The 22,021-nt window shown below is 39.2% G+C and overlaps 1 protein-coding gene across 1 annotated transcript; it reads left to right on the top strand.

Annotated features, from left to right (window-relative positions):
* The first annotated feature begins 6,368 nt into the window (after nucleotides 1–6,368).
* daxx.L (death-associated protein 6 L homeolog) lies at nucleotides 6,369–20,681 on the top strand. The gene is given in 8 exon segments (NM_001092990.1): nucleotides 6,369–6,394; nucleotides 9,209–9,475; nucleotides 10,026–10,842; nucleotides 16,994–17,181; nucleotides 17,543–17,690; nucleotides 17,803–19,033; nucleotides 19,873–19,984; nucleotides 20,216–20,681. Coding segments are annotated over 7 exon segments (2,736 nt in total). The 5' UTR covers nucleotides 6,369–6,394; nucleotides 9,209–9,289; the 3' UTR covers nucleotides 20,270–20,681.
* Nucleotides 20,682–22,021: the final 1,340 nt, after the last annotated feature.

Here is a 22,021-nt window from a genome sequence, read left to right as displayed (position 1 = left end):
AAAAGAGTAAGCCAACATTCCCAGTGTTTAAGTCAGTTACACAGGCAGTTGAGGTCGAGTGGAACAGGCGCATTGCACTCACCCAGAGATTTTTTAAGACCATTCCAGTACCAGAAAAATACAAAAAGAAATGGGATAGGTCCCCCAGGGTTGATTCAGCGAAGTTCGCCTCTCCAAACACACAGCACTACTGGTGGAGGAGGCGGCGTTTAAAGACCGATTAGAATGCCGCATGGAGTCAACACTTAAGAGAGCTTACGTTCAGGCAGCAGCGGTACTATGCCCGGCAGTCATATCAGCAGGATGCCAACAGGAAAAAGGCAGAGGTTTGATAACCCAAACAGGTTTTCAGGCAAAAGAAGATGGAACCAACAAGCCAGACTTTTTGCTCCTTTCGCTCCAACTAAAGGGCATCCCAAAATAAAGGTAACAAACATGGCAGACCTGCCTGGCACCAACAGAACCGGAACACAAAGAAACAGGCAACAACCAAGCCTGGCTCCACCTGACTTCACCAGGTGGAACGGACAGGCAGTGGGGGGCAGACTACACAGATATTTGGGCAATGGAAGACACGTAACGGACACCTGGGTTCTCACCATAAAACAAGGCTACAAAATTCCTTTTCCCCCTATTTACCACCTCAAAGATTCATACCGATCACTACAGCCCCACACAGAGAATACAGTTCACAACTTAACAGTATGGAGGGATTCTACTCAAACCTCTTCCTGTTAAGGAAGAAGGAAAGAAGTTTCAGATCTGTTCTCAATCTAAAGCCACTGAACCACATGGTTTCCAACAAAAGGTTCAAAATTGAATCAGTAATAGCAGCCATGGAGCCGAACAAAGAATATCTTCATGACCTCCATAGACGCCTACCTGCACATACCTATACACCTGGTATCCTGACGGTACTCCAGATTCGCAATCCAAGACCAGAATTACCAATTTACAGCATTGCATTTGCCTCAGATCCCTAGGGATACATGTGATACCCTATTTGGATGATGTGCTGATTACAGTTGCTTCAGAGATCCAAGCAAACAATGACACAACCACATATATACAAGTACTAAACCAACATGGTTGGATTCTCAACAACCGCAAGAGTAGCCTAAGACCCTTGCTATGGTAATTTGAACGCTAGCAACCAGATTGCTAAAATTGCAAACTGGAGAGCTGCTAATTAACTGTGAAATAACACGAAAACAAATAAAAAATGAAGACTAATTGAAATGTTTCTCAGAATATCATTCTCTACACCAGGGGTCCCCAACCTTTTTTACTTGTGAGCCACATTTAAATATAAAAAATAGTTGGAGAGCAACACAAACATGAAAAAAGTCCATGGGGATGTCAAATAAGAGCTGTGATTGGCTGTTTGGTAGCCTCTATATGGACTGGCAGCCTACAGGAGACTTTGTTTGGCAGTACATCTGGTTTTTATGCAACCAAAACTTGCCTCCATGCCTGGAATTCTAAAATAAGCACCGGCTTTGAGGCCACTGAGAGCAACATCCAAGGGGTTGGAGAGCAACATGTTGCTTGCGAGCTACTGGTTGGGGAACGCTGCTCTACACCATACTAAATGTTAACATAAAAGTGAACAACCCCTTTAATGCTATTCTAAAAAAGTCAAAAGAAGTGCTCATAGATATGGTTATCTGTCTGTAGCTAATACGCACACACGTCTCATGCAGTTGTGCATATTCACCTTTATGATCTCTCCTCTGCAGGTCAGAGTAGGACCAGTAACAGAGTGGAGGGAAGGGGTTGGTTTGATGGGGAAGCAGCATTGATGTAGTTATGCTATTGGTGTGTTGCTGGTCTTGAGCGGGCAAGGTGGGATTTTGGATTGGGGGATGGATTATTTAAAGATGGCAATATGAATACCGATATAATACAAAACTAAGTTTTGTAAGATTATCCGTACGTGTATGGCAGCCATCCAAACCCAACCAATAATAAACCCAACCAATGTACTATGTCTATCAGTTAGTTTAGGGATTAGGCATGTTTGAACATTACATTAAAGGAGAAACAAACACTTTACCAAAAAAACCCTACCCCCACCCCACGAAGACCCCCCCCTGCCTAGCTGCCCCCACTGGGAAATGCCCCTAACTTTTTAGTTACCCCTCGGTGCAGATTCAGGGATCGCAGTTCACCGCAGCCATCTTCTGGCTCTTCAGTAAGATGAGATAGAGAATCAGCACATGCACAGTTGGAGCAATTTACCGGTTTGCAACAACTGCGCATGCGCCGAAATGGACGGAAATTTGCCTGAAGAAGACACAAACACCCAGAAGATGGCTGCAGTGAACTCCGATGCTGTGACTCTGCACCGAGGAGTAAGTAAAAAGTTAGGGGTTTTCCCTGGGGGGGGAGCTAGGCTGGGGGGGGAGGAAGGGGGTCTACATAGGGATGGGGTACAGGGCCGGAACTAGGGGTAGGCAGAAGAGGCACGTGCCTAGGGCACAATCAAGTGGGGGCGCCAAGGACGTACCTCTTTCTTCAGCCTACCCCTTGTCCGGACCCTTTCTCTCCCACCGGCGCTCTCTTCCCCCTTCACAAATTAAAATATTTCCTGACACACGCAGTTTCTGATGTGCACGCATGCGCACTTCCGGCTGTGCGTGCATGCACATTTCTGGCCGCACGCGCATGCGCACTCGAAGTCTGGCACGCAAGGGGGTGAAGAGGGCTGCCGGGTTGCCTTGGGCCCCCGGCTGTCTTGGCCCGGACCTGATGGGGTAGGTTTTTTTGGTAAAGGGTTTGTTTCTCCTTTAAGCAATCTACTGTGTTGTACAGTGCATGGTGCATTGGTAGACGAGGAATTAAAGAGGAGCCAAAGCTGGAAGAATACATAGGTGGCTGTACAGTGTATGGTCCCTCATATGCTATTTTTCTGTTTGGCCTGTAGGCCAGTTGGTTAGAGCACATAACATATTGGCCCATGTATGGCTGCCTTTAGTAATATTACCATAATAGGAAAGTATTTTCTTCACACAAAATCTAGGATCGTTCTACTGGTCTATTGTTCTAATCATCACAGTGTCAATCTCCCTCTCCAGTTGTTCAACTTCCAAACACTTTTTCAGTTGAGTTGTTTTCAGATTGGTCTCCAAAAATAAAGACACTTTTTCAATTCCTTTCCATTTCTTGCTGTTTTTTCAAAATTTAAGTTTAAAGAGATACTGACATCAGAAAATAACCTTTTTTTATTATCTTTCATAAAATTGTCTTTGAATGCTATTTATAATTTCACCATAAAAGTATTTGCCCGATGCTTTTACATTACCTTTCTTACTACCTTGTTCCTCTATGAGGGGGCTGCCATATTTGTGCAACAGGAGTCTGTTTGCATAAGAAACAGTAAGAATAGACAGTCAGGTGGCGAAACAGTCAAGTTTAGGAACTTCAAGTAACAATTACTTACAAAAGCAGAACTATCAGTGAAAAACGATCAACATGAACTATAGGTAACTTTTAATGTAGATTAGAAAAGAAACATTTTCTAATCAGTATCACTTTAAAGTTGACTGTTCTTATCTCAGGTGTTTCAATCAGGCAGCTCAGTAATTCAGGTGCAGATTCTGAACTGCTACAATTTTGCAACCGTTTAGTTGATACGTTTCTCAGCAGCATCTCTGGAGTATTAGCAACTATTGTATCAATTCTAACAGTTGTCTTTAAAGGGCACCTGTTGGGTACAAATGTTATCCCCCAACCAAAGGTGCGGACTAATAGAGCCCGCTTTCTCGGTTGGGGACAACAGTTTTACAACAAAAAAAAAGCCCCCCGCCTGTGCTACACTACCTGCACCATGTCTGGTGACTTGCATACGCATAACACGCATGTGACGTCACGGCATAATAAGCAATTCGGGGCAGCTTTTCATTATGAGCTTTCGAGTGACCGGACATGGCTGCTCGCACCAGGAGCTCCCTTCCAGTGCGGGTAGCATAGCGCTGGCATTTTTTAAAACAAAAAACTACTATTATACCCAACTGGAATGCGGGCTCTATTAGCCCGTTCCTTTGGTTAGGGATAGCATTTTTACCCAACAGGTGCCCTTTAATGAAATTTGGGGAATCTGCTCAGCAGGAAAAAAGATTAGAAATGTATCAAATAAATGTATCAGTTTAGAACAGTTTATAGGGTTGATGACCTCCCCGCCCAGAGCTCAATATTAGAAAAAGCGATCACAGATAGAAAATAGAGACTGTTAAAAGTGTTGGATGGTGAACAACCCCTTGCTTAGTGTGCCCTTATTAGGTTATACAGCTTCCCCCCTTATATACAGTAACTTTAGTGACAGGGCCACAATATCTTCTGTTAGGATATAAGAAGGTGGAGGCATCAGACACGGTTATAAAGAACAAGAGAGAAGGAAACAGAGGAAACAAAAAGAGAAAAGGAAGGTAGAGAACAGTTGCATCTGGAATGGTGAGTGAATGATATAAATTAAAAATATGAGGTAATGTAAAATATACTGGGGTTGTGCTGTGTTATGACACACAATACACAGGCAGGGTGCTGTGTTTTCAGAAGCCAGCCAACAGAAGTCATATGCACAGTTTTCTTTTTGGGGTCCCCAGGTCCGGATTTGTGGCGAGGCCACATAGGCCCGGGCCTAGGGCGGCACATTTTTGGGGGCGGCATGCCGCCCAGCCGCTCTGTGGGGAGCCTGTGCTCCCCAGTGCTCCGGGGCTCGCACACTGGCGCTTTTGCTTTTTGTGTTAGTGCGGACCACACGGAGCGCACGGTCTAGGGGCGCCCGCCCACCGAATCCAGCACTGGGGGTCCCTACAGGCCACACATGAAACTGTTCAGTAGAATTTAATACCAACATGAACTAGGTTAAATGGCTTTTCTTTAAAGTGAGTGAAACCATTTAGCGTTGATGGGCAGGGCCGGAACTAGGGGTAGGCAGAGTAGGCACGTACCTGCTCTGTCGCCTACCCCGTGTCCGGTCCCATCTCTCTCAGACTGCCGAGTGTCTATCACGAAAATGCGCCTCTGCGCATGCGCAAACACCATTTTGCGCATGCGCGCTGGAGCGTAGTTTCGTGCATGCGCAGTTTCGCGCACACTGAGCCAGCGCCGTGCCCGCCAGGTTGCCTAGGGCGCCTGGCCAGGTTGGCCCGGGTCTGTTGATGGGTGAGGCTTGTCATAAAAGTAGGTGTGCAGGGCCGGATTTACATAGTGGGCGCCCCTAGGCCCACGGTCGTTTGTCGCCCCTATCCACTCCCCTTTTTTCGTGCATGTTTTCATCATCTGGACCAATGTGGGTGTGGTTGGACAGCATGCTGCCCCCCTAAAATCCTGCCACCCTAGGCCCAGGCCTAGGTTGCCTTTCCACACATCTGGGCCTGTAGGTGTGGCTTATAATTGTGGTAGGGCATTATTTTTAACACCCTCTATCTGCTGCACATATAGCATCCCTTTGCTTTTTTCACCCCAACTCAAGTACTGCCTACTAGTGAAGAGCAGGTCAGGAAAAACTGAACCTCCACCAGTCCAGACCCTAACCTGCAAAATGTTGCCATTGTCGGATCCTCACCCAACCCATACCCAGGCAGCAGCCCCAATGCCGCACCCCCTCCCGATCCATGCTTCTAATCTGTAGCATCGGAGTGGGTCGAGGAGGGGACACATCTCTAGTGCAGTGCGCTCAGTGCACTAGAAGAGCTGAATTTCCATTTTACAAAATGGAAATTCGTCTCTTAAAGTTACCAGAGGCAGCCCCTGGTTACTGCCTGCTCCATGCCGCCTGATGCAAGGTTCTCACCTTGCCACATTTCCGGGGGGCCCTGCCCATACCAGCATCTTTCCGCTCTGTACACTACTTCTCTGAGCACTTCTGGTTACAAGAAAGAGAATGTTCAAGATCAGTAGAGGAATGTACTTCCCCAGTCTGACATGTCCTCAACCCTAACCCCCAGTGGTTGTCCAAAATTCAACAGAAACCAACCAAACCAGTGAGTCACCATGGGTTTCTGGTCAGCCTGCACATTGCTCCTGCCTCATGTACAAGTCTAATTATTTTACTGCAGCACTGGTCTTGTGCTTAGTTCTAATGGCTACAAACTAGAATATCTCAGCACGCTTGCTGTTTTATTGTGGAAGAGAGGGCTAATAGTTGATCTTAGTGACATTTGATACTTTAAACTTCTATCAGCTTCCGTGCCTTGACAACACTACGAGATACCCCCTAGAAAATGAGAGCAAGGTATGGAAAGCCGACAAAGAACTCTTGGCGGTTAATCCTTTCTTTGACGCATCACGTCGCCAGCACCGCCTCCTTTCTTACACGGAAACGGAAACCGATAGTGGAGTCTCTGACGCTAAACGAGACCGGAAGCGGAGGTTGAGTGTGACTGGCGCGGTAATTTTCCCGGGTGTACCGTATGTTAATTATGTTTGAGCATAAGATTATTACAGTTTGTGTGCCGATGTTGTTACGTGTGTCAGATTACTAGAAATTCGTCTGGTCACCAAGGTAACCCCCGCTCGTTTAGCTGTCTATATTTTATGGTTGGTGTTTTGGTTATATAACAAAGACTTTGTGAGAATCCAGTGACGTAGCAGGCTGACAAGGTTTGTCCAAGGAGCAGTAGAACATTTTTATTGGTGTGGTAACTGTAGTTGCTCTATGACGCCAAGTATCTTGAAATTGACATTTCTCTGTTCTACAAATAGGACAGGCTAAGGGTGAAGTATCGCTGCACTGTGTGTATGAGTCAGAGTGTTTCTAATGGCATGAACATATTTGATCTATACACATTAATGCTGTTTTTAGACCTGGGACAGGCACCTACATCCTTTTTTTTTTTTTTGTTATTTCAAGAAACACAAGCAGATAATCATACCTAGTATATATCAAATAAGAAACAAAGATAGAAAAGGAGAACAAAGTGATGGGGGATGGGAGGGAAGTCAGTATTGCTCACATTCATCTGCAATCAAAATTTAGGGTTATCAACAAATATGATGGCTTTGTGTCAGGGTCATAATAACACAAAAGCCACAGGTCAGTAAATTTATTGTTGTCCAAGGGCCCCTTACAATATAAGGTCTTTGTTTACATTCTCCCTCCATTCATCCAAGGTGAGTGAATTGGATCTATTTCACTGTAATATAATTTGTATTTGGCGTAGTAGTATACAAGTTGAGGACAACTTCTGTGCAGGATCCTGGTTGGGTTCTATTGTCCGAACCCTTACCTTGAATATAAAAGAGAAGCTCTAAATCTAATGATCACAGATATCCAATTTAATTCCAGCAGTGGAGAATTGACTGGGGGCATGTTTTAGTTGTCAATACCAGAAATATACACTAAAATGTTCTGTAATTTGAACTCTGGAGACAAATATTGTATTATATTATATGTTCAAGATTGCACCAGAATTGTGTGTGGGGAATGGATCACTTCTCCTTTAGGAGAGAAGTTTCTGAACCACAGTCTTGGCCTTTAATGTGGTTTTCGTGGAGGTAGTAATAGACTGTCGTGCCCCCTCTACCCCTGTATGGTAACTTCCTAAGTTACAGTTCCTAAGGACAGTAACCAGTGCAGTTTTCAAGCAATACAGATATGAGACCTGTTATCCAAAATGCTTGGTGTTTTTTGGATAAGTGGACCTTCTGTAATTTGGATTACCATACCTTAAGTCTACTAAGAAATCATTTAATCATTAAATTAAATGTCAACCAAAAATATTTTTTTGCTCAATAAAAGAAAACATAATTCTAAGCAACTTTGCAATGTGCATTTGTTATATATTTTTCTGTGGTTTTCAAGTTATTTCTATATGTAATGCTACTGAAAGCAGTGTTTCTCTGTCCCTTTCTATTCTCTGCTGTGGCAGACTGCTGAAACACTGTAAGCCAATGCAGCTGATTAACAGACATGTCTTTGCTGGGAAACACAGACCCTTTCAGCACTTGTTTAGTAAGTAATAACTAGGAGTTATGCAAATTTAACAAGCACTGAAAATGTTTAATACATGTATATCAGAAAGTTTCTTAGAATTATACTTCCTTTAATTAAGCAAAATTTTATTTTTAGGTTGACTTGCCCTTTAAATAAACCCTATAGTTTTGCTTTGCTTCCAGTAAGGAAGTAAAGTAATTCTATCTTGCTTGTGATCAAGTACAAGGTACTGATTTTTTTAGTACAAAGGAAATGGAAATTATTTTTAAAAATGTGAAAAATATTGAAATTAATCAACCCAGGGGAGGGGGTGGGAGCATATTTGGGGATCATTTTGGGGCCTCCTTCAGAGTTTTTTACCACATGGCACTTAATCTCTTTATACTTACTTTATATTTTATTTATTAATGTTTGTCTTCCCTGTTTGTACTTTTCTACATTGTAAGTTTGTACAGTGCTGCATATCGACGTAGAGCTTTATTATACTTACTGTTGGTGGATTTTTACATGGTATTAAAAGTAGCCTGTGTTAAAGGGGACCCGTCACACACAAAAATAATTCCAAATCCTATTTTATCATGTTAGTCAAGCAAAATGAACTTATTTTAATCCTTTTTCCTTCCATCTGGGAATTCATAATTATAGCAAGCAGGCAGGAGCCATTTTGAGGACACTTTTATTAAGGCAAACTCTGCATCATCTCAAAATGATGCACCAGAATGAGGGCCCTGATGTCCATCCCCATGCACTGGTTACACAATTAAATTTTTAAGAGAATGGGGAATGTGGGGAAGAACAGTACCATCTAAGAAGTTCTGAATGGAATGTGAAAGTAATTGTCTGCCCCTCATCTATGCCTAAAATATAGAGGAGGGGCAGGTAATATTTGATTGACAGCTGATATTTTTAAACGAGTTTACAACAGCTTAAATAAAATAAAAAAAAAAAGAATTTGGATTTCATGTTTAAATTGAAAATACTATTATACAGCTTTTTATGTCTGGGTGACAGGTTCACTTTAAATGTATACATATTATTACCATTTTGGGGTCTCTACATTATTTTGTTATTCTATGTATTTTGGGCATCATCTTGTTAAGAAGACACCTGTCATATTTACAGTTTTTATCTGGGACCCAGTTACATGTATGAGATTTGCTGTGAAATGTGAGTTTTTAGGTACATTTCAGAAGCCTCAGTTATGCATATTTTAAGAAATATATGTTTATGCGCTACATAATATAAAGAAATGCACTTTTTTTTTAACAGGTTTTCTGTAACTCATAGTGGGTGGCTTATGCCATGCTGTCTCCATTAAAACTTATTCCTTAAGGTCCTGTTTGCCATAAAATGGCTCTTGTGGATGATGATATTATAATATTAGATGATGATGATATGGAGGGTGCAGATGTCGTTCCACATGATTCAAAGAAAACTTGTCAGCTACTTTCACCAGAAATCAATGGAAAGAAAGGAGAGGAAAGCAAGAGGAAGGCAGGCTCGATGAGCACAGATAATGCCAAGTTATTTGAAGAGGTATGGGTTTTCCCTGTCACTGTTTCTATGTTTTCTGTGTTTTGCTTTAGCTTTCTGTAGCCTTTTTTGCTTTTCCGACAACTTCCCATTTTTTTTTTCTTCATCTTTGTGCTAGCTGCCTTGGAGGTTGTCCATGATTGCAGTCATATCCTTCCTCTCTGTTCCCCATCCATCTAGTTTTTGAGTTCTATTTAAAGGGGTAGTTAATGTTAAAGTTAACTATTAGTTTGTTATAGAATGTTCAGTTTGTAGTAACTATTCAATTCTTTCCAGCTTTCACACAGGGGCAGCTTGTTTTTCTATTCAACACCTTTCTTATTCATACTACAGTGAAATACACCCTAGCAACCAGATAGCTGCTGAAATTCCAAAGTGAGAGCAGCTTACCAAAAAGCTAAATTAAAGAAACACAAATAATAAAAAAAAATGAAAACCAAGCACAAAGAGTATCACTTTCTACATCATGATAAAAGATAATTTAAAAAACAACCCCCTTTAAGGCAAAAAAGTTTTTTGCCACTTTTCACACAATTATCTCTGTTTTTTTCAGTTTGTAGATTACTGCACCAGCCTCACCCAAGAGCACCCAGAAGTTATTACTTTTCTCAGAGGTCGACTTTCCAAGGCCAGCCCTACTTTTTTGTCCTCTGTAGAGTTTCATAACATACTGAGTCGCTGTCTTACAAGGGTGCAGAAAAAACGCACCAAAGTCTACGTTTACATTAATGAACTCTGTACTGTACTTAAGGCCAATTCAAGCAAGCGCAAGATTAACTTGTCACCTGCCAATCCTAAAACTCCCATTGAAAATAAAGTGGTAGCCAGTATAGAAGATGGGGAAAGAAAGGAAGAAGAGGCGAGTACATCAAAGAAATCTGGTTCCAAAGCACAAATTCGGTATCTTGAAAACCTGCTGCATACATTTTCTAGGGAGATTCAAAAACTGCAGGAGAAAGAGTTAAGCCTTGAAGAACTGGAAGATGAGGACTCGTCATACATACAGGAATCCCGTCTTAAAAGAAAACTACTACGCATCTTCCAAAAGCTCTGTCAATTGAAGGGTTGCTCCAGCCTTACTGGTCGAGCAATAGAGCAGAAGATTAATTATTGTGGTACACGTTACCCGGAAATTAATCGCAGGCTGCAGAAGTTCATTAATGAAACTAGTGATGGCTTCCCAGACTATGGCGATGTACATCGAGTGATACAGAAGGCCAATGAGAAGGACGGTCTTGGTTTAACGGCCAAACAAATGGAAGGGATGGCCCAGGATGCATTTCGTGAGCTAGGAAATCGACTGCAGGAAAGAAGGCATCTCGATCTGGTGTTTAATTTTGGAAGCCACCTCACTGACAACTACAAGCCAGGTAAATGTGAAAGTAAGGAAAAATGCAAGTCCTCTTGGTCATGTGTTTCTCTGTATATCTAGGTGCAATTTGAAAAAACTTGCTCAGTGGATTAAAAATTTAAAGTATCATAGGAGTAATTACATTTTTTGTTGAGTAATCTGTTTAGTCTATATTTTCTTATGTTGGACCCCATATGGTGTTTTTCTGAAACATTGCCTCTTGATTTTAGGTTGCCCTCTTTTTTGCTGTTCTCTCGTGTGAAACTTTTAGTAGTACATACCTAAAGGGGAACTAAACGCTCCACAAGTATTATACATGCACCCAATTTGAATGTCCTAGGTGCTAATGCCTGAAGCCTAATGGGAATGTAGCTTGCCATTTCATAGAAACATTGCACTCACCGTGCTCATATTGGATTTGTCTAAATGTCTGATTAAACTGAATCTGGATCATTTAGGTTGCATAACTTTAATTTTGGATGAGGGAGATTTTACCCAATTTGTAAATGAGGGGGATTTTACCCGATTTGTATATACAAATTCTGGTTTGGTATAAGTTGATGTTTGTGGAGATTTGATATTTGGCCAATTATGGATTCACTATGATGATTTACTCAAGTCACACGGCCGAAGGCAAATTCAATTAAGAAAATGGGTAGACATGATACATTCCAAAATTAAAGATAAAAAACATGGTTCTTTTGAAAAACAAATTTCAGTACAGAATTCTGTTGGAGCAGCACTGCTAACTGATGCGTTATGTAAAAAACATGTTTTCCTGGTACAAAATCCATTTAAAGGGGACCTGTCACCTTACAAAATAATTCCAAATCCTATGTTATGCTGTTAGTTAAGCAACATAAGCTTCACTTACACTATAAACATTATAAACACTATAAACATTATTTTACATCTTGGGTTTTTTTTGTCTTGGAAAACACAACAAGCACGCAGGTACCATTTTATAGACACTGTTATTAAGGCAAGGTTTTCATAGGGACAAATTTTTAATTATGTGCCAGAATAGGGGACCTGATATCCAAGCCCATGCACTGGCTACACAAGAAATGGTGAAGAAGGGAGAATGTGGGCAGTGCAGTGATATCTAGAATTGGCAGAATGTAAAGTGAAAGTAATTATCTGCTCCGCCTCTATGCCTAAAATATAGAGGAGAGGCAGGTAATATGATTGACAGCTGAGAATATTATCTAATTTATATCAAGTATGGATGTTTTAATTATAAAAAGAATTTGTGTTTCATGTATTTGAAAGGGACTTTTATTATAAAGCTTTTTATGTCTGGGTGACCGGTCCCCTTTAATATAATTATGTCTGGTTTTGGCTAAAAACAGATTCATAAATCTCTTGGTATACCTTCCCCACCTTCTGATCCTTTTTTTTTTTTTTTTTTTTTTTTTTTGTTTAGTATCAACACTGCACATGCTTAGTGTGTTTTAGGGTGTTGTTGAGAAATTGTATTTAATGGTACTCTGAAATCATATTAACATAGTTAAGTTGGGTTCAAAAAGACCTTTCAAGTTCAAATGAACCCCATCATTACCATCATAATTCGTTATAAAGTGCCAGTACTTATGCAACATTTTAAATTAATTTCTAACAAAAAAGTCTTACAGTAATTTAAAAAAAAAAAAAAAAAGAGGTTTACAGAGTACATATAGGAAAAGAGAGCCCTGCTTGCAAGAGGTTAAATCATGAAAGCCACTCTTAAAAGTATTAAGGGAATCTTCCATACCACGTCACTCGGCATGGCATAGTCTAAAGGGGTGGCCGCTGGAGTTTGATTTTATGGGGAAAAAAGATCCCCCACTATGATGCTCTCCAATGTAATTAAAAAGAGTAAACATGTCCCCTCACAAGCACATCTTCTCTAGAGAAATCAACCCCAACCATGACAGCCTAGCTGCATAGTGCAAAGGGGAAGTAAATTCTAACAGAATAAGGCTTTAAATGCTGTATTTTGTATACTAAACATAAACATGAACTTACTGCACCACAAGCCTAATCAAATGATTTATGCTTTCAAAGTTGGCCACAGGGATTCACCATCTTGTAACTTTGTTAAACATCTATGCAAGACCAAGACTGTGCACATGCTCAGTGTGGGAAAATATCTGCCAGAAGCCGATACAGCAAGACTGATTAATAATCAGAATATGCAGACTGCACTGGGTCCTGTGTTGTCAAGTAATCTAATGTGAATTGTATAGTTTTTGTATTCTTTAATACAAACTTTCTGCAGTTTTCCATAACCAGTGGCTGCAGCAAAATAATCCTACCCAGGGTAGGGGGAAGGTTTTTTTTTTGTTTTGTTATTACGGGTTAAATTCTCCTTTAAGGATCCTACCCATTCTTGCTTTATTTCCTTACGATTTATGTATTTAAAAAATAAATTTGGTTTCATTTTACTTCCAGCTGCAATACCCTTTCCATCTCTATTTTAGCGTGTCTACTGGCAGTTTTGAATGCTTTATTTGCCTTCTTGTAATTTCGTAAAGGAACAGTGTACAAATTAAAACTGGGTAAATAGACAGGCTGTGCAAAATAAAACATTTTCTAATCTATTTAGTTAGCCAAACATGTAATGTATAAAGGCTGGAGTGACTGGATGTGTAACATAATAGCCAGAACACTGCTTCCTATTTTCAGCTCTATAACTCTGAGTTTGTCAGCTTGAAGGGAAGAGAGGGGCACATGGGACATAACTGTTCAGTGAGTAGTAACTTGACTATGTTCTCCCCACTGATATGAGGTAATAATTTTCTTTGTAACTTTTAGCCCAGTGAAAATATTTAACTTAATGCATTTCACACTTCCCCAGTGCAAGCCCTGCTTGGCTTTAATTCTGGCTTTACATTGAATAAAAAGGGTGTAACCATTTAAATTCACAGTCCAGTCACATATTTCATCCCACCCGGTCTCCGTGATACCAATTATATCATAATTTTCAGCACATGCAATCAACCCCACCTCTACCATTTTACCTGACAAACTCTAAATTTGCCAGCATACAGCAGAAGTTAATACTTTTTTTGAGGCTATTAATTTCTTGTTATACAACTGATCTGCTGCTTTTCTACCCCCCCCCCCAAACTATCTGAGCAAGACCCCACTAGGTCATGCTCAGTGAGCAAGAGACTACTCCTAATATTGTTAGTCGACTTCAATGTTGTAATACAAGTCTCTAAGGCTAATTACAGACAATGCTGATCGTAGCCTGCACAAGCAACCTGGCTGACAATTGGCCCCTACTTCTTTGTCTATACCTGTAACAATGGCATGTATCTTGGTGCAGGCACACACACAGAATTTCGGGTGAAGGTATTCAAAAGGCATTTAACACCACTTTGGTTTATTGTGAGCTGGAGCAGCAGTAGCATACTTAATCTAATTTATGTTGAGCTTTAGATCTCTCTTAAAATATTTTTGAATGTAATCTGCATGCCACCACTGTGTATGCTTTACACACAGCACTTTTAACATCAGGAATTTCCCTATTTTGTGTTACCACATTTTGAAAATGTGGGGATTTCCTGATTGGTTAGCTCCTCTGTGGAAGGCATCTTGCTGTTTTAAAGTACATTATACACATTTTATTTTAAACATAAGTTATGAGTGTTTTAAAATAATAAAAATATGATGCAGTGTTGCCCTGCACTTGTAAAACTGATGTGTTTGTTTCAGAAACACTACTATTGTTTATATAAATAAGCTGCTGTGTAGCAATGGGGCAGCCATTCAAAGCAGAAAAGGCGCAAGTTACACAGCAGATAAGCTCTGTAGAACATAATGTTATCTGTTATCCACTATTTAACCTGTGTCATATAGCTTTTTTTCAATTTCTGCCATTGCTACACATCAGCTTCTTTATACTATATAAGTGTTTCTGAAGCAAACACATCAGTTTTACCAGTGCAGTGCAACATTACATGATATCTTCTTTAAAACACTAATTTTTTTTTTAATATTTTTATTTTCAAAAGAGAAATTCACATCGCTTTTACAGGATTAGGCAGACAGTGGACATTTCCCAGCCTGCTTGAGCATTCATAAATTCTCCCTTTTACCTCTTACTCCTAAGAATAGCATAAACCTTGTGTTCAAATTCAATGACCACTGTCATATTTTAAAAGGGAAAAGAAAAGAGCGAAGGGAAACTTAGTAAAAAGAAAAACAACTATGTGCAAGGATGCTGTCAATTCTGGTCCTATTAACTATGACATCTGTCTTATGACGGAGAATGATTAAGAATCTGCCATTTCCAGTCAAGGCAAGATGGAGTTCTATATTAAATATTTTGTATGCTTCTATAAGCCATCCATGAGTTCTAAATCTTGTTGTACCGTTTCTGCTTCCCTGTGCATCAACTTGTACGTTTCTCCAAGATAAGAACATTGTATACTTTAGTTTTTATTGTCTGAATAGCAAGTGTAGTCGTTTTTCACGCTTTGGCAATTATTTGCTTTCCAGCTGAAAAAATATGGGTAATCGGTGTCCTTGTATATTTATTCCCTCCAGACACTCGTTTAAGTGAAGCCTCTGCCGGCTCCTTTCTCAATGAGAGCCCTGTAACATAAGTAATTAGAGCATAAATGTGTATCCAGAATCTTGCAACTTTTGGGCACTCCCACCATATATGTAAAAAAGAACCTGATTGGCCACATTTCCTGAAGCAAAGAGATGATGAAGAGGGGTAACATTTTGCTAAGGTGACTGGGACCAGATTTAGCTTATTGTAGCACTTTCTGTGAAGTTTCCTGTATGGAGACATTGATGGAACAGTAGATGGAAATTTTTAATGTCCATGTGTCTCATTCATAGCAGACACGTAGGTCCTCTTCCCATCGTTTGACAAATTGCAAATCCTTTGTCAGTTTGATGGACCATATGGTCATATAAGATTGAAATTGACCTTCTTTGTGGGAGAACCCAAAGGCACATCAGTTCAAAAGAAGTTGGGCGTGGGAAAGTGTTCTTCTGATTGTAATGTTGTTTTTGTAAATATCGGAATATTTCCTGGTGAGGCATATTGTATTGGTCTTTTAAGTTGCTGTTCTGAAAATAGAGGTGTTTTGTGAGGGAATAAATAGTAATTCGATTGTTCTGATCCCTCCATGCAAAACTCTCCTGAAAGTCCTGGGATAAAATCTGGATTAGATAGCAGACTTGAGGCCGGTTTGTATAGGGATACTAATTTGTATTTGGGCCCAAATCCTCGCCATAAATTGAAGGAATGAGTTATGATTGGGTTTTTTTGTCCTTGTGGTAATAAATATTTGGACCATAATATTCTGCAGAAACTTAGTGTCCATAACATCTTGTTCTATTATAGCCCACATTGGGGCTGGAATATAATAATAGTGAAGATTAGGAAAACATTTTCATTTTTTGATCTTAATGTTGTTCCTTTAAATAAGGAAATTAAACCACTTTCACTTTGCAACTTCCTATGCAAATTCCTTTTCTGCCAATTCACTTTTTGCTGAAAAAACATATTAACAGTCCACAGATAAGTCCTCTATAATGAACTGCTTTTATATTACAAAGGTTGCAGCTTAGGTAAAGGCATTAACACAGAGCTCATTATCTCCTTTGAACAAATATTACCCGTTAGCCTTCCTGGAAAAGGTTTCCTGTTAGAGAGAAGCAAAGAAACCTTAAACATCTCTATATTAATCTGCATTTCCCAGGATTACACTGAATTGGTGCAATGACCAGAAACACTTATTTCTCAGAATGACTTTCACTAGTAAAATGTATTCATAACATGTCAGTAATGCTTTCAGCCTGAAAAGTGGTCACAAACAATGTCAAAATGTCTGGTTGGGCAAGCTGTTATCAAAACAAACAAATATGATCTTTCCACACTTCCCATTTTGCAGGTTCCAGCAATTCACTATACTCTATCTTGAAGGTCTCTATTACTCTGCACCATGCTAGTCCAAATTTAGGGAGAAAATGCATTGTTGCTGTTGACCACTAAAAAAACAATAATAAGGTTGCCAACTGGAGAGTAGCATGATCATGTGGCGTTTTACTTACTTAAATAGCATTTTGCTCTTAGTCGTGGACTGCATTATGCTGGTACAAAAAATTGCAATTACTGGATAGATGTATGATAATCTCATAGGAGGCTCTTCTTTTTCATCTAGGCTTTGACCCTGCTCTCCAAGATCCATCTTTGGCTCGGCGTCTTCGTGATAACCGCGGTATAGCAGTATCTCACCTTGACAATGTTATTAAGAAGTATGCCGACATGCAGGATGAGGGAGAGGGTGAAGAAAGCAGAAAAATAAAACAGGAGAATGAAAGGAGTCCAAGCAGCTCCAGGGGAGGACAAGTATGTTAGTCCTTTAACATGTAACATCATTGGCAGGGCCAGCGTTTGTGCTGATACTGTTTTTATCATTCATTAATCAAGGTTTGCCCAAAAGGTAAATTGGGATGTAGCTGTAGATCTTCATTGGATTTATATCAGAGCATTGTTTACATGCAAATAATACCACCTTATATGCTTATAGCATAGAATTCTCAACTACTTAAAATTGTTCAATATAGCAATATGTATGGTCACGTTCATGTAATGAATTTCCATTTAAACTTCAACAGAACACTTACAGTGCTGTAGTGGTGGTAGATATTGATTTGGAAGTCTGTGAATTAATACCATAACAATGTAATGAAGTATTTTTGCATCGTAGAACTCTTGGTCAAGGGGAAGAAAGGTTTCCTCTCCATCTTCCCAAGAATCAGAGGAAGATGAGTCAGTTGACTCAGAAACTGATATTGAAGATGAGCTGAAACAATGTGAGCAATTGTCTAATGAAGAGGAAGGCGATGTAGATGCAGGTAAGTAGGGGCAAGAAAGTTAAATCATTGAAACTGCAATAAAGTGGACTGGACACATCTAGAAAAGGGAAAAGCTAGATTAACCTCCCTACTTTTAATTTCTTTCATTAAGAACCACCTGCTGTTGACCAAGACAATGGGGTAGACCAAGACATGGAGCCTGCAACTGAGTCATCTTCTTCAGCTGAGGAGGACAAAGAAGATGAAAAGGAGATGAACGAAGACCAGATCCAACATGGAGAAGATAAAGGGGAGGAAAGCGGGCAAAAAGATGTGGTGGATGAAACCATAGTAAAGGAACATGAAAAAAATGAGTCATTAATCCAGTCTACTCTTTTGTCATCTCATGAGAAAATGTCAAAAATACAAGAGATAAAGCAGGAGTTGCATCCACCTCATACCTCTTTCTGTCTTCCAAACCAAAGCAAATTAAAATTAAGTACTATAGAACTGCAAAATAACACAACAGAATGTGGTATTCAAGAAAATAGTTTCTCCGAAAAGACCAGAAACTGCTCTGAATTGCCAGAAAACGAGAACAGCCAGGCTCAACCAGTAGAAAAAGAGGGATTGCCACATGTTGCAAATAATGTGAGTTGTGTGCGTGAGGAAGTGCTTTGTTCAGCAACTGATAATCCAGCAGTTATGGAGAGGACTGATACGTCCACAAACAGGTCACCTGGGGACTGTTCCTTGCAGTCAGACTTGTCTGACTTGCCTAAAAACACGCAGAATAACTTTCTTCCAGAATCCAAAATAAGGTTGAAAAGTGTTACTCAAGATAAACAAATACAAAACACTGAAGTAGATGCCACACTAACACAACAAGTTTTGGAATGTGCAGCAGGTTTGGGAACATGTATTGGGAATATAAATTCAAACAAACCAATTGAAAAAGGCCATAGCACTGATGGACCAGTTGAACATCATGAGCTTGAAAACAAGAATGCAGAGAAAGAGAATGATGCAATATGCTTCATTGAAATGCCACCTCCTAAAAGCTGTGTATTTGATGGAGCACAAACCAACGAGGAGTTATTACATAGTGATATCAGCAATGAGGCTGAGTTCTGTGAAGTTTCTGATGTTTCACATTTAAGTAGCAAAAATGGAATGACACATGTTAAAAAGCAAAAGAAGACTGCAAAATGTCTACAAAGTGGAACAGTGAGTCTAATTGGGCCATTCAGTGACTCTGTGAAGAATGTAAGTAAAGGGGCTAGTTTCACAAGCAAGAAAAGAAAGAAGAGCCTGACACAGACCTCACTAAAAAATGGGGATGGCTCATTCAGTGGTGCCGAAAAAGAGAGAGGAAAAAAAATTAAGCGTCCAAGAAAAAGTTGGTAAGGAAAATATAAAGTTTAGCAATAACAGGGCTGGGAAAGTATGGCAAGTGATTTACAGGCGCAGATGACCCGATGGTTGAAAAGTGACAAAACGTAATAAAGGCAAAATAGTCATTACCTCAGCAAAAGCGTGCATTCAGATAATGTCTGTGTGTACAACTTCCATTTTCTGTTTAGCCCTGATATAACCGAAAGCAGCCAAATTAGCATTTTTATAGAAATTAAAATAGACATGGCATGTTTTCTATGAACACGAGGTATTTTATATAGTATAAAGTATCTGCATCACATGATCTTTCAAATGATTTTCTTGGAGCGAATACCTAATATAAATAACACAATATAATACAGGTATAGGATCTGTTATCCAGAATGCTCAGACCTGGGTCTTTCCTGATAATAGTTCTTTCCATAGTTTGGACCTTCATGTTTTAAGTCTACTAAAAAATCATGTAAACATTAAATAAGTCCTATAGGCTGGTTTTGCATCCAGTATGTATTCATTATATCTTAGGATCAAGTACAAGGTACTGTTTTATTATTACAGAGAAAAAGGAAATCATTTTTAAATATTTGGATTATTTAATTATAATGGAGTCTATGGGAGACGGTCTTTCCATAATTCGGAGCTTTCTTGATAACTGGTTTCCAGATAACGGATCACATACATGTACTTCAAATTGCTTATTCTTGGTTCTGAACAGATTGTGAAGAGAAAAGTGAGTCAAAAAGCTCACTTGGAAGGAAAAAAAAATCAATATAAAACTTTTTGAATGCAAATATAGGATTCTGTAATGAAGTAAATATTAACAAAATATTTTTTCTTCTTGTCCTAGCACCTTTGATTTAGACAGAAGCAATCATTCTTCACCTGAAATTTCCTTAGACTTGATTGTGAACTGCAGTCCTCCAGAATCTCCCTGTCCTGTATCAAATCCGTGTATCAAGGTGAGTAGAAAAGCAAAATTCTATATAGGGGAAGCCAACATATGTTGAAATAATATTTCACATCTGTTAAATATCTGTTTCCTCCATCCAACTTTTAATTTTCATATTTTCTCTTAAGTGGCTCAACCTCCTGGTTTGGTGTTCACTCTTGTCCTTTTTAATGGTTTCACTCTAAACTCCTCTTCCTTCTTCTCCTTCTCACTTTGTTTAAAAATGTTTCTTTGCTTTCAGACTCATGCCTCAACACAGTGTGACCCCGATGAAGTGATTGTCCTTTCAGACTGACTGTGAAATTGGAACAATTCATTTAAGAGCAGCACTGACTAAAGGTTTCTTCTGCGGCTATATATATATATATATATATATGTACTCTCTTCTTCGGATTTTGAAAAAGCATTGGGTATTTTTTTTTTTATATATATTATTCATGTGTGGTAAGGATAACACCTGGATGAACTATCTTGGCTTAAACCATCAATTCTGGATGACTGGATTTATTTGGAGGCTTCTGGGAAGTTTTATATATATATATATGGGCTATGGACCTCGTAAAGAGGGTTAGATCTTGGAGGGCTATGTGCCCCTTCAGATGTTTTGGGTATATCACAGGGAATATTTTGGATATCCCCTCCTGCAAACAAGCCTTTTTTTGGTTTTGTAAAAAAAACAAAAAAAACAATAAATTTGTGTTTTATTACCACAGAGTCATGTTTCTTATTTAGCTACATAATTCAGTCATGTTTTTCTTTTATACACAGTTCTGAAAGTGCCAATGGTAATTTTTAATACAAGGAAATAAAAGTGGTAAAGGAAATAAAGAAGCAGCAGGATATGTTAATGTTGTATGAAATGAATGTGCCAAACGTAATTACTTGGAGCAGGGTAAACACAAGAAGTCTGGAAGGGACCATGGGATTATGCAGCCAAGAAACCCAGTATTCTTAAATGTTATTGTAATACTAAAGAAGAATACATTAGAATCCCATGGAAAAATAAGAATATGAATAAGTATTAAATCATGAAGGGTCAATACCAATTGGAGAAAATGATTGATGGTTTTTCTGTAAACTGTCCTGTACCAAGTATATAAAGCAGCAGTATTGACTATAGATTAATAAGGGGACTAATCTCCCCGGAATCTGTGTGTCACCACCCTAAGTGGGGGTAAATGATCGATTGGTCACATGTGGTGTCACATCTTAATGTGGACTGCTTTAAAAAAAAAAAAAAAAGAGAGAAGGTAGGCTGCCTAACAGATTTAGTTTGTACCATCTGTGATTCAATTCATACAAACATATTCTACTTACAAACATCTGGGACTACCATAGGAACTAAGTTTGGGAACCTGTATACAGTGGAATGGGAAAGCTATAGGAGTCCAAGAGACTCATGACTATTAGAATAAAATTGGGAGCAGAATCAGTAAATACTATTAGTGAGCATGTCGGAGACCTCTAGTGACCAGAGGTAAAACCACAATCTCAATAATTTCTCCATTACATGCTATTAAGTAAAAAATATATTTTATTCACATCAGTAGTTAAAAAACATGTATAGTATTCCCTCTAACGCCTAACGCGTTTCATGCTTACCCAGCACTTAGTCATAGGCAAAATCTGCCTATGACTAAGTGCTGGGTAAGCATGAAACGCGTTAGGCGTTAGAGGGAATACTATACATGTTTTTTAACTACTGATGTGAATAAAATATATTTTTTACTTAATAGCATGTTTTGGAGAAATTATTGAGATCAAGAGACTCATGAAGCACATTATTCTGTACCACCTCCTGATTTGGGATGGAGGTGATCTAAGTTTTATAAGAATTTATAATTCATATTAACAAATGATCAAATTTTAAACTTTTTGCAAGAGAAACACATACTAAAGCTATTAATTATCTATGACTAATATCTAAGGACCACAATATTCATACACAATTCAATGAAGAGCCAATAGATTGTATGTACATGCAAAAAGTCGTAATGACTACAAACTGATTTTTAAGATGCCATATGGTTGGGCACTAAGCTGCAAA

This window comes from Xenopus laevis, chromosome 8L (assembly GCF_017654675.1).
Source record: "Xenopus laevis strain J_2021 chromosome 8L, Xenopus_laevis_v10.1, whole genome shotgun sequence".
NCBI lineage: Eukaryota > Metazoa > Chordata > Amphibia > Anura > Pipidae > Xenopus > Xenopus laevis.
This window is presented reverse-complemented; position numbering and strand designations above follow the sequence as displayed.